At 37.8% G+C, this 14,077-nt stretch overlaps 1 protein-coding gene across 2 annotated transcripts in view; it reads right to left on the reverse strand.

Moving 5' to 3' along the window:
• Positions 1 to 826: 826 nt before the first annotated feature.
• LOC129733935 (homeotic protein ultrabithorax) overlaps positions 827 to 14,077 on the reverse strand; it is a 104,689-nt gene continuing 91,438 nt past the window's right edge. For both annotated transcript variants that reach the window (XM_055695571.1, XM_055695563.1), the window contains one exon: positions 827 to 3,179. In XM_055695571.1, the coding sequence (XP_055551546.1) occupies positions 2,887 to 3,179 (293 nt within the window). In that variant the 3' untranslated portion in view covers positions 827 to 2,886. The remainder of the gene's footprint in view (positions 3,180 to 14,077) is intronic.

Raw genomic sequence — 14,077 nt, forward strand, 5'->3', positions numbered from 1 at the left:
ATCGTAAAAAATAATGCAATCAATTACTAGTACCTACCACTGAAACCATCAATCTCCATCCTCGGTGAACTCTGAACTAGCAGAACACAAATTAGCAGACAAATCAGCGCGCAACTGCTCACATAGATTGCGAACTCGTGAAATGCGGAACAATCGCCCATCGCAATTACATTTCCACAGACCACCGGCCTGACGATTGCGGGCGATCGGGGCCAACCAACACCAGTAGCCGATGTTTAGACCCTTTTCGCCAATCGCGTTCAATGTTTCCCGAGAAACCCAATCATTTGTTCGGCGCAAATCAGCCCTCCATTTTGAGGCCGATTCGTTGCAATGTTTGGTAGCCCCTAAATAATAATCGCAGAGCCTTCCTTCCTGCGCTGTCTGTAGGCTGAACCGTAATTGCACAGAGCACGATCAGAAAGAGCAAGCAGCAGTTACAGAGTAACCAAACATGATCGGTAATAATATGCTATCGGAGCGGCACTGCTGTCATCATCAATTTATTGCATCAAGTTTTGCCCGGGGCTTTTGTTGGGGTCTTTTTCCTCCGTCCGTCCAGTGTTCAGTTGCTGGCAAGATGGATAGAGTTTAACGCGCCGCAAACCACATTCAAAAGGCTGGTGATTACTTCCAATCGTCGCGGCCATATTCCTCCTTCTCGGCACTTCGTAAATTACCCTCCCGACTACCGACTGCCAACCAGATCCGGAAAACTAATCATTACCGCTTTGCTGCGACCGATATTTCGGACCGACTCAAGGACATTTTCTTTTGCTCCGAATTGCCCACAACGAATTGAAGGTTTTTAATTTTTATAGTCATTTATTTTGCCATAGGGTTTTGTTTTTTTTTCATCATCATCAATAAATTTCTATGTACCTTTTACGACACATTTCAAAGAATTGATTTGCCTTTTATCTCACACATAGGAACTGCCCTCATGCTAATTTGTTGTCGTCAAATATTGACAGCCCTCATCTCTTGTTCTACTTACTGGAATATATTACTTTGTTTCGTGTGTGTGTGTGTGTGTGTTTGTGAAATTTTTGAGTGTTTTGCAATGTTTCATTCCAATTAAGTTACTTACCCACTATAAAAATCTAGTTTGCTTATTTTATCATATCTTTAAATTATTTTTTGCTTTTTTTAAATTTTATTTGTAACTTTTCCACTTTCTGCTTTTTAGTTTACTTTTTCAATTACTTTAGTTTTTATTAAATAAACTTTACCTTAACGACTAATTACGTATACATTTTTTTCCATTTTGTTTTTCTGCTGAATTACTCTTATTTTCGGCTAGTTACGTATGTAAGTTCCATGCTCGGCCCACAGTTTGGGAGCATCTTCCACTGGGTTGCTGAGTGTGTTTTTGTTTGAGTTCTCCTAATCATTTGGGTAATCGAATGCTATGAGAAAATAATCGTTAGATAGAGTTTCCGTAGAAGGTGTTGTCGAGGGTGTGTGATAGAGAAACAATAAACATAAAAACAATAGGAACAATCCTACCAACTTTTACAATGTTTTGGCTTGGTTTAGGGTTTTTTTATCCTTCACTAGAAAATGAAATGACAAGGTAGGTGAGAGAGAAAGACAGAAAGAGAGAGATAATGATAAATTGGATAGTAGATGATAGTGGGGATGTGGCTTATCGTCACTGCTCTTGCGCGGGTGGGTCTAAAAGTGGAGATTTGACTACACTACGACGATGTTTCACTACACATGCAGCTTGGCTTAATTCATGAGGGATAGCGTTCAAGCAGACTTGCTTCCAATTTCGTATTTGCTAGCATCATTCACTGAAAGTTTGTAGACGATTTTGTTTTATATCCTGGTAAATTATTGCACTAAAAGAAAAATTTTCAATGGGGGGAAAGGGTAGCTTTAAGATTATTTACAATAACTTTCCCGTAATAAATAAGTACATGGACAATATATTACTACGCTATTGGTTTGTTCGAAACAGCTTTCCTCCATCACTGGAAGTCGTGATAGAGCTACAAAATTTGTATCGCCTCACAAAAGTTACGTATATATGTGTTGTCTGTAAGTCTTTTTGGACAAATGGGGTCTCGACACAGTGGATGGACAAGATAGAATGCATCTTATGAAATAAAAGTACGTTTTTCGTTCGTCAATCTTGCTTTTTGCTCTTCTCCGCGGTTGCATTTCGTAATGAAACTTAGAGGAAAACAGTTTTTTTTGGTGCATTCGAGATACAACTAAATAGTGAAAGCGTTTGTATGTACATAATTAAAAAAAAAACGCGGTCGAAATGGATAAACATATTCCAAACACGGAACAAAGAAATCTGACAGCTGCGAAAGCAATTAATTGTAAAATAATATCGTTTGATATAGCCGTGTTGATTTTCGTTTGCTGATAAATCTATGTATTGCAATACCACATCACAAAGAGTCAACTGAGTTTGGGTTGAGATTAAGAGATGGCTTCTACCAAAATTTTTGTACAACATTTTCCCCGTATTACTTATAACCATATCTTTTTACAGCACATCCCCCCGTGTAAGGGAATGTTTCTCAACATTTCGTTGAGGTTGAGTTTGTGTGTATCTGTTTTTTTTCTTCTTCCTCTTCTTCTTTTGTATACCTTTCACTAGCGTTTTAGTAGTTCAAACATTAAATTAATCTCTTTAGCAACATTTCTTTATACAAATTCAATTTAACTAAAATAAAACTTACGGTTTCTCGTACAGGCGAAAACGAAACTAAAGATGTAACATAACGCGCCAGTTAAACAAATAAAAGAAACTAAAACAACTTTTCTCGCGGAAAACCAGTTGGACGCTCTAACCAAAAACATTAGAACTCACTAAAATTAGTATAAATAATTACTAGAACTACTGTGATTGGTATGGTCTAACCCCTAGTTTTGCTCATGCAAGGCTGCTGCTGCCGCCGCTGCCGCTGCCGCCTTTTGGGCCTGGGCTTGCTTTTCCTGCTCGTTCAGCTCTTTGATTGCCTGAATTTCCTTCTTCAGCTTCATTCGGCGATTCTGGAACCAGATTTTGATCTGCCGCTCCGTCAAACACAGCGCGTGGGCCATCTCGATCCGACGCCGGCGGGTCAGGTAGTGGTTGGTGTGGAACTCCTTCTCCAACTCCAGCGTTTGATACCGGGTGTATGTTTGCCGGCCTCTTCGTCGAAGTCCGTTGGCACCTAGGAACAGGAAGAATAAAAGAGAGAGAAACAAAACATACAAAAATCAATATCAGTCTTTATTATTTTTTACGCAGATTTTGCTAGCATCGTTCATGACCAGACCACCAAAAACTCATTACGAAGGAACGTGAAAGCTTGTAAGCACATCATTATTATTATTATTATTTTTTCGCTACACCCAGCACCAACCGACGAGAATTATTCAATTTATTTTTCCTCCTTCTTGCGAGGTTGCCCTCAGGTTGCGAAATCAGACCGACCGAACAATGATTGTACAAATATGCCTTATTTGATCAATTATAATGTAATTATTTTGAGCAACTAAAACAAAACGGAGCAATTTTGTGTGAGCGGTAAAAGACGACGAAGGGCAGAAGTGATTCAATTGTTGGAAGTTCCCATTTTCGGGGATCGAACGCGAAGAATCTCTTTTTTTCTGAACACCAAAATTCCCCCAAACTGGAAGGTTTAACATCGACGATCCAAGGGCATTTTTCAAAAGTTTCACAGAGGCGGTGGAGGTGGCGGTAATGGTGGTGATGGTACAACATGTTCAATTTTCGTGAGGGGAAACAAGTTCAACGGCCTGCCTGCCTTTTGTCGATCGTTCCAGGCGGCACTTTTATCATTTTTTTTTTCTATATTCTTTTTCCTCTTCTGTAATCGTGAATGCCTCCAAGTGGAAGTGGGTACAACATACATACATACACACACAGGCAAGGAATTTCTTCTTTCGGGGGCTTCGAAATAACCGCATGTACACTATAATTACTGCTGGGAAAGCAAAAATACCTGACAAAAAGCTATCCAATCCGGCACTCCGGTTCAGGGCTATAATTTTGAAGGTTGCCCCAAAAAAAATTCGACTATTTTCCTCTTATTTTCTGTGCGGCAGCCGATGGGATACGCAAAAGTCGCCATGAGAACGGCGGTCACGCCAAAAATTAAGACACGAAAAATCGGAATCTTGTTGGGAAGCATTTCGGGCGGTGACGGGCGGTGGCAGTTGGACTGTATCCGAAAGCAAAGTCACTGAAAATCAAGTTATAACCATCAGCTTCTCATAGATGAGTCTATTCTCTTAGTCACCGCTTCAGCGTATTCCACTCCTCTGCTGCCTCCCCTCCAGTCGGGTGTCATTAGGCTTGGGAGCTATGGAACACGGCAACAACGACAACAACCAAATAGGAAAAAAAAAATGGAGACATGTGTGAGAAATAGAGACATAAATCAAGATTCGCTTCACTAAATTAACCAAGAGAGCGGCGAACTTGATTTTAAACAACGAAAAATGGTACCCTCATCTCGACTGGGATTCTCTAATGCCCTAAGCGGGCGGGGGGGCGACAGCAGCGGGAATCGGATGATGAATATTTTTATACGCTTGTTGTTGGAACACGTAATCTATTTCATCCGTAACGGGGTGCAGAGGTATGAGGAGAATAGAGATGCCAGATCAAAAAATTTAACCATCGTTATTATTATAATGGATAATTTTATCGATGCACAATATTGATGCGAAATCGATTTTAGTTAACATATAAAAGAGACGGAGAAAATGTCCACTTCAACCTCATTGGGGCTGTGCATCATAATTTATCCATCCAATTATCATCTCATCACAGCAGAAGCCGATAAATTTTTCGAATAGCATAAGGGACACTCGGGAGTAATTAAGGGTTTCGGTTTTCCTTCCTGGTCGCTTTACTGCCAAACTGTTTCACAGTTTTGTAACCATGCCATGTAACCGAGAAATAGCAATTAAGATACGGCCAGCCCTCTGAACGAAAAATGCAGACAGGCTGTGGCCGCTGGTCAAACGACGCAGCGCTGTTTGTAATCTTATGATAGACGAAATTCCGCTCTATCAGGATTCAACGGATGCGTAAATCATCGACCGACAGATTTACGGCAATGCAGCGCATCGTAACTAATTAGAGAACTGGCACGTTGTCAAAGTAGACACTAATCAAGCTACTTAGAAGCACTTGAAAGAAGTGTACCCGCTCGAATGGATGGACGTCTTTGGGCGGATCAGATAACGAACCATGCATGCAGTGCACCGAAAAATTAGACAGACGTTCGAGCAATTTGCTATAGCATGCAGCTGCCGCAAGGTGTATCCTGTCTGTCATCAACTACACATTAGTACTGCAGTTGCTGTACCATATAAAACTCGGGGAAAATTGAGAAATAGATCATCTCACCCCTAATCCTCTTTAAAGCTTCTTAAAAAACTACACAGCAAGAAGAAAAAAAAATCCACTCGCTCGATGCTGCGCCATCTTTGAGCGGTTCGCTGTTCGTGAACAACCCTGGAGCTATGCAAATCAGTGACCATCGATGAACGCAAGGAACGGGTCCAATTAGGCTCTAGCACTAGATTGATTCCACCCCGTCAATGGCAGTGTGGTTTAGAGAAACTTGAACCTGCAATTGAGAAAATTACAATAATAAAGTTACGGTTCAATGCTGGGTGGGTACCACACGCACTGTCTGTCTGTCTGGGTTCGGCATCTTGCGCTGGAACCGGTCGGAGGAAAAACTTGAGTATAGTTCGAGCATGTGGTTTGCTTCTCACGACGACCACAACAACAACAACGACGACGACGATGTTGAAGTCGATGACAAGACAGCAAGCAACCGAATCTTCTTGGTTCAAGCGATTCAAAAAAAAAAAACATCGTCATACCAACCGCAGGAAAGGATCGCAACAAATGAATCAAAATCATGACGGTAAAAAGCGTGGAAATCGATAATAAAACGAAAGGAGCAAAAGTTTTGTCTGGTTCAGCTGTGCAGAACAAAAACATCACACATAGGTCGAGCGGAGAAAAATGACAATCTCGAAATAACGAACGAGGTACGTTCGGCCATATTTATTTTCGTTATCAAACTACAAGCCCTTGCCCTCCGGCTTGACGCTTTGTCTTCCGAGCAAACGGATTTTCTAATACACGAACAAATTTGACCAACAAAATGGACGCCTTATCCCACGGTGCTGCATCCACGCTGCTAGATTGCATGTGGCGGAGGACCGTTGCATGTTGCTGGGTAACGTTTTCTTGCTGCAGGATTTTTCAATTCCACGATAAGTAAAGTGTACAAGTACCGTAGAATTTTTGCAAGAAAATAATACCGCCCGTGGACCATGCCTACCTACGGAGAAGGAACAAACATTGGCTGGCCCTTTCGTTGTCACGATCCATGGCTGGCCATCTTGTGGCCAGATCCCAGCGCGCTAAACGATTTTAAATCATTGATTGTGCTCAATATTTTTCCCAGTCGACGGTCGAGAGCTTTGCCGTGCATTGGTAAGTCGGAATCGATGATTTATCTACCGCTGGGTTCAGTTCAGCAGCTTCCCCGGCGTTGTTGGAAGTTCATTTGCGGGACCTGGCGGTACGCGCTGGTCTTCAATCATAAACACCTTCCCGGTGAACGGACGAATCGATTACCGGCCGGGTCTGGACACGTGATGAAAGACGACTATAAATTGTAAGAGAGTTATGGACGACCGTCGGATAGGATATTAGACGAGCAAAAAACTTAACCAAAGAGGCAAATATTTACGACTGATTGCGGGCGATTTTGAGCTTTTAAGGTTTGACCCCTTGCGATGACCTTCCATAAATTGTTGCAAGGAAAAAACAACTGGAGTCAAAATGGGGAAATCAAGCGTCATTTTGAGCCATTTTGTTTCGTGTGGAATAGAATAGCGTTGGAATAGACGATTTACTTCAAATGGAGTTAATAGTTACTAGATATACTTGGAGTTCGAGGGAGTTAAATAAGACAAAATGATTTCACCGTCAGCTTGAATTCCTTTCATTCAACATACATACCTATTATGGGGAAAATTTACATCTCAACGTGTGATTTACTGCGCTCCTAGCGGCAACTTATTGCGCTCATTTTCCCATCAATCTTGTAAAGCCTAATTGAGTCCGTCGGTCTTCTATGGTACCTCCGGTGGTGCTGCTGTTGCTCTATTCCATTCCGACAGCCGGAAAGCGCGAAGGAACTTTTTGCCACCGTGTGCGTATAGGAAGGGGAGCTCACAGGCGGGAGTCTGCGAAGTCACCGTGGCAGCAAATGATTATAATTACTTTTCTACAGCACATTAATCTTTCACATATGAAATTAATAGCCCGGAGGGCTAACTAATCCCGCACATCCTCCAGCTGGAACAGCGACAAACGGCAAGAAATTCCAGCGGCGGCATACGCTGGAGAAAATTTGCGATGACTAGGTGGCAGCTATTTTGGGGGGCTTTATATGGGTATTGGAACAACGAGATTTTAGACTTGCGATATTAACAATAACATTCATTGCTGGCTTGGATGCGTGTTAAAATTTTTTGACAATAAACGTAGAATTATGTCAAAACAATTGAAGAAGAAATGGTTGAAAATTCCTGTTATAAGATCTTTTTATGCTTGATGCTACCTCAATAAATTGTTCATTAAAACATTACACTACTTCACATTGTAGCTCTGTACAAACAAAACTGTTAAAAAAAAAAACGATTCCTGTTGTAATCCGAAATTGAACAAAAAAGTCATCTCATGGTTATTTTGACTCAATTCATCTCTAATGAAATAGATTTCCCTTAACAAACTTTAAGCACAAACAGTTTTTTTGTACTCTCAGTACATTCAATTAAAATGTTTCCCTGGAAAAAAATTACGTTGTAGAAAAGATTAAATTTTAATAAATTCACTGCACTGCCGGTACCCGCATAACTGTCCCATACTGATTTTGGTCACTTTTGAGTTATCATCGGGAATCGACTTAATTGTTATCATACTTTCTGGAAAAAAAATAAAATTGATACTTTTGTATGGAAAAACATGGAAAAAATACCAAGTTGTTTTTGTCCCATATTGAAAGTACCCGCATTGCAGTCCCACTGCATAGTGGTACAAACTGCAAACATATAATTTTGCACCAGATTGGTGTATATCGGATTATTTTAGGCATATAGAAGTATGTCATTTAATTAACGAGACTAATGTTGTTTTCCTGTAGTACAATCTACGTTGCCAATGATACTGCCGGTTGCTGGTTGAATTTCTGTGTGAAGGGACAAAATATGCGAGTACTTTTGAAATGTACCCGCATATTTTGTCCCATTTTGTCTTTTTTTCAAGTTATATAACGTAAAACCAATTCCATCCATAGTTTTTTGTTCTCAACGATAAACTTATGCTGTCATGAAACTGTTATGGTCATTGGTTCTGGATGTAATTGCTGGAAATCCGAAAATTCACGGATAATATTAAATCGCCGTTTTCTCAACATGTTGTTTTTCATTATGGGACAGTTATCCGGGTACCGGCAGTGCACCAAAAATAAATGCAGCCATTTTTAGGATTATTTTAATTTTCGTTTAATTTTGGCACGATATGGCTTGCACAAGTTCTTGAAATAACGCGGAGAAAAACTATGCCGAAGCAATATTAGAGTTGCAAATCTAATGCCCTTCTGAAAAACTTTAACAATATAAACATTATTATCATCATCAGAGTCTTACAATTTTCATTTGACAACTGTCAGGTTTAATTGAAAAACATTTATTTCGTTTTCGAGCATCTTGTGAGCGAAATGAAAACTGCTCGAATGCTCTTGGTTTGATTTTGACAGCTGAGCTGAAAAGCTCGGAACAGGTTTTCGATTGAAAGCGTAGACTAACAACGTCACTATCAATGAGTTTTATACACAGGGTGGTGAAAAAAAAATATGAAAATAATTTCACTGATATTTTTGAGCAATTAGCACAAAAAAACTGCAACGTAGATGAACGCAGCTCTGAAAAAAGGGTTCGGTCAAATATGAAGAAAAAGGCACTTGTCTGAATTAGCAGCGGAAAAAATAAGTGCTTTTGGGTTGTGACGTAAAATACCATTTGAAATAATATTCCGCATTGTTTAACGGCACAGGAAGGCATTTTCAGCCGAAAACTGTCAAAACTTGTGGAAAAAACTGCCGAACATTGTTTTCAGGGTTTTCACCCCATCAATAATAGTGACAAACAACAGCCTCTTGAACCTGAGATCAGAACCCTTCAGCAAAGTTGTAGGTTATTCAATTTCCGTTCTAGAAAAAATATATTCACTGTAAAAAAATTTGTTTTTTTCTATTCCCAATTTGTCACAATATATTAACCCTTAAATGCGCACGACGTTAAAAAATCATCTAAAATCATAAAATCTTTGTTTAACAGGTTAACTGCTCTAAAACTAACCAATATGCATAAAAAAATTGAAAGATTTACTTTTTAATGTGCAAATATTACCATGTTGTTTCTGAACAACACTGTTACCTTATCGCAGAATAAAGTCGAAACAATTACTCATGTTAACAGTAACTTTAAAATTGACCTTTTGTTAGTATAATTACTGATAATTCAGACATTTCCACTAACCACTAACCTTATTTTAAAATTTATTTACAAAGACAGTCAGCACCAGTCGGGAATCTCGCCATGTTTTTTTTGTTTCCGAGGTTTTGGCAGTGAAAATAAAAACAAAACATTCAAATACAGTACTTCCAGCTGTTAAGTTTTCTTCGTTAGAGTCAAGAAAGCTGTTCTAATGAATTATATTTCTAAAAACTACTAAAATACGTATATTTTAAAACGTTTTTAGTAATGTTGTTTTAAAACAACATTGCGCATTTAAGGGTTAAATATGCCAAAAAATATCTTTTTTAAAAATCTTCAAAAGTTTTCAAATTTTGTACACATTGAAGATGAAAATATGCAATACTATTTGTCAAAATTTGATGATGGTAAAATGAAAAACAAAACAGCTATGAACGTTTGAGTATTTTGACATTTTCATTTTGAACTTTTTCTGAGTGTTTTTTTTTTCCTAGCTACACATAACAATGTTGAAAATTTATCACTAAGAGCATGATACCAATCTAACGCGCTGTTTTTGTACCATATACTGGCCCTGTTGAAATTGAATATCGGTAACTCATCGGCGAACTCTGTTATCAGAAGGATGTAAAAACCAGACGAACACACAAGGTAACCAATTAACACAGTGCGTGATTCTATCAAGTAATCCAGATTTAGAGAAACTGGAGCTGAGATATTGAGCAAAGACAGGTTTCGCTATTAAAGTTGCGCCTGATGCAGTCCACGCCACTGCTATTGAGATATTTAATATTTTGTGACACTTTGGAAAATAAGGCACAGAAAAAATTTTTTGCAGTGTAGATGTTTTTTTCTCGAACCGCAATTACATTACTTACAATTTTGCTGAAGACACAATTCGAACCAAACAAGACTGATATAGAAATTTTTATATAAAAGCCGCCATTTTGAATAGGCCATTTTGAAGTAGCAGTCGCGAGTCAACATGAACTGCTGATATCATAAAATGACCTTATTATCAAAAAGGAACAACTGTGAAAAGTTTCAGCGAAATTGGAAATGGTCGATCAGGATTGATGTTCGAAGCAGAGTTTCTCAAAAAATATGCAAATTTTTGCCAGCGAGACCGCGATTTTTTCGTATTTCCTGGCAGCTCTGGTGCTGACCAGAGGAAGGCATCATTCTAACCCATTCTATTGTGAAGGAGTCAAGAGTCTTCGATATGAAATGAGGGACGCCAATATCAGTATCACAACCCTAAGTTGCTACACTGCCGTGGGCTGGCGCTTTGACGTAGGCGCCAGAAACACAAAATCGCTCCAGAAGCATCGCAGCACTCCTATCTCATCGTCATTTCTATATGAAATGGCGCTAACGTCATTTCTTGTATTTGATATTTCTCAGCAATTTTTCAATATTTTTGAAAAAGGCAGCTCCAGAAGCATCGCAGCACTCCTATCTCGTCGTCATTTCTATATGAAATGGCGCTAACGTCATTTCTTGTATTTGATATTTCTCAGCAATTTTTCAATATTTTTGAAAACGGCAACTAGCATTTTGAAGTGGGCTATTTATACTATAGTGTTACGTAAAAAAAAACGAAATTTGAAAATTTGGCGTTTACGTCAAAATCCCAGCCCACGGCAGTACAGGGCGCCAGTGATCAACAGCAAAAAATCTTCCGTAATACAGATCGCACTCGAGGCTCAATCATCCAGGATTCGATTATCCGGAATTTTGGACTCGATTATCCGGAATAATTTTTGTTTACGTCTGTTTCTAATTTTAATTTTGTGATTTTAGTTTTTCTATCCCTTCCGAGAGTTTTAGTTTTTTTTCATTCCGGCATGTTTGGGACATGCCCGAGTCAAATGAAATCAATCAATGGCTAATTAATTGTTTCTTTTAGGGCCCGAGGAATACAGCCCTATGTGCAGTTCGTGATATTCTCGCTCAGCGAAACTTGCCATACATGCTACTTGTTTATAGCTATTTGAAGAGCATCAAAATGCCCATTTAGAAGCAAAACGAATCTCGGATAAAAAAAAACATGTTAGTTTTAGTCTTAGATATAGTTTCAGCTCGTAGTCGGCAGCGAGGATAAAAAATTTGCCTTTAACTTATAAGATATTCTAGACCATAAGGCATTAGATATAGTTGGCTCCGTAAAACATTAATTTGTATTTTGCCGTGTCAAATAAATGTTGTGTGAACAAAAAAACATAGTTTCTTTTTGCTTCTCAAGACACTGCATCATACAAGTAAAATAACAAAGAAAAACAATTGTTTGAAAATATTCATCGCGATTCGATGAAGTGGCCGAAAGGAATTAAATGGAAATGAAACTGTTCGAATCGAAATAACTAAGCGAAATATTCAGTTTTATTTTCATGCTTCGAGAATGTAGAATAGGCTGTCCCAAAAAAAACGATGTTGAAAAAGTCAAGGTGTTTCAGCTCTATATTGAAAAATAATGTTATTTATAGCAATTTTGTAGAACATTTCGACTTTCTAAAAAATGTTTTCAGGTTGCCCAAACGTGATTTACAAAACCTTTCTTTTACACTTCTTCCAATTCTGTTCGATTTCGAATATTTTTTTTTATTTTTGTAGGGTTGTTTTTGAATATTTTGCATGGTTTAGTTTAGCAGCGCATTCAATTTTTTGACTCACATTGAACATCACAAAATAAAAATGAATTTTTCTCATAATTTTTAGATGAAACCCTTCAAAACACATATAAAAAAATTTCAATGAAGAACCGAAATTTTTACTGCAAAGCGGGATTCAAGACCTAAATTTACATGAAAAAAGATCCTTGATATCTTATCGAGGGGCTGAGATATTGGCGTTTTTACATGTGATGGAAAACTATGGATATTCTCAAAAATGACACTAAAGCTCAGTATCTCCATTGCACTGTGTTTTATTTTGCCGTTTGTGCGAATAATTTCCTAAATAGTGATTCAGATGTTGATTATAGGCATAACGTATGTTCGGAGAAGTTTTAGGATATTCAAAAATGCCTCTTTTAATGTAGAAAGATGGGTGATCAATCCAACAGTGAGTGAGACAAAAAATTACTTTTTAATCAGGATAAGACAGACGCAAGGTGTCTTCGACAAAGTTGTAGGTTATCTTAAAACAAAAAATTTTATCAAAGACATCATGTTTCTATCTCTTACATATTATGAGCAACATTGAGTTTTCTAAATTTTTTCGCAGATTTTCTCGAATTTTTAAACCTTCTACTAAGTAATCAGCCATCAAAAATGCATTTGTTTTCTGAACATTGTTATTTTTAATTTTTCAAAAAAAATGCAGTTATTTAACATATTTGTTAAAACGCATAGTTTCCCATCACATAAAAATGCCAATATCTCAGCTCCCCGATAAGATATCTAGTATCTTTTTTCATGTAAATTTTCATCATAAATCCCTCTTTGCAATGAATATTTCAGTTCTTGATCAATTTTTTTTATTTGTGTTTTGATGGGTTTATCTAAAAATTATTAGAAAAAATAATTTTTCTGTGATGTTTAACGGGCTCTGGGAGTCAAATAACTAATGCAATGCTGAACTGAACCATGCAAAATATTCAAAAACAACCCCACAAAAGCATAGATGAACAAAAAAACCCCACAAAAATGAAAAAAATATATGGAGAAATGTAGGAATCGAACAAAAGAGCAAAAGAGTGGGTTTGAAGCTCAAAAAAGTCATTTTTTCATAACTTACGTTTGGGCAACCTGAGAATAATTTTTTAGAAAGTCGAAATGTTCTACAAAAATGCTATAAATAACATTATCTTTCAATTTAGAGCTGAGCACCTTGACTTTTTCAACATCGATTTTTCTGGGACACCTTAATGTAGAATCCTGACTATTAGTAATCATAATTAAAAGTTTTTCTGGAATTGCTCGAGAGGCAAGATTAGTTCGTCTCATTGCCAAAACAGAGAGAAGTTAGCTCTTGCGACAGCAACCTTTTTATAATATTTCGTCGTCATCTAGCGGTTGGGGATTGAAACACTAGATCAAGTATATCATTATCAGCTGCCAACTGACAGCTTAGTAGTTAATAGAGTTCTGAAAATGGTAGAAAATCGCAACCAAGATAACAACAGAACAAGAATCATCCCAACATTTGTATTGTTTTCAAAGAAACTTGCATTCCAGCTCCAATTCGTTTCGATTTTGAAGGTGTCGAGTAAAGCAACTTTAAACACCATTTAATAATAACAGGAAAGGAACACTAGAATAAAATTCGGATTCAAACAACTTTCAGAATTTCTTTGGCAAAAAAAGGACACGAAATGCTATTGCTTCATGAAGAAATTTCAACGATAATTTTTTTATAAGGGTTTTATTTTTCTAACTCAAGATTTTTTTTCATATTATGTGTACCTAAACACAAATGGTACCTTCTCAACACTATGATGGAGGTGTATCAGGACTTGGTAAAATTCGTTTGCCTTCGTAATAACGGCTTATCATTTGTAGTGATTTAA

The sequence above is a fragment of the Wyeomyia smithii genome, chromosome 1 (genome assembly GCF_029784165.1).
Source record: "Wyeomyia smithii strain HCP4-BCI-WySm-NY-G18 chromosome 1, ASM2978416v1, whole genome shotgun sequence".
Classification (NCBI taxonomy): Eukaryota; Metazoa; Arthropoda; class Insecta; order Diptera; family Culicidae; genus Wyeomyia; species Wyeomyia smithii.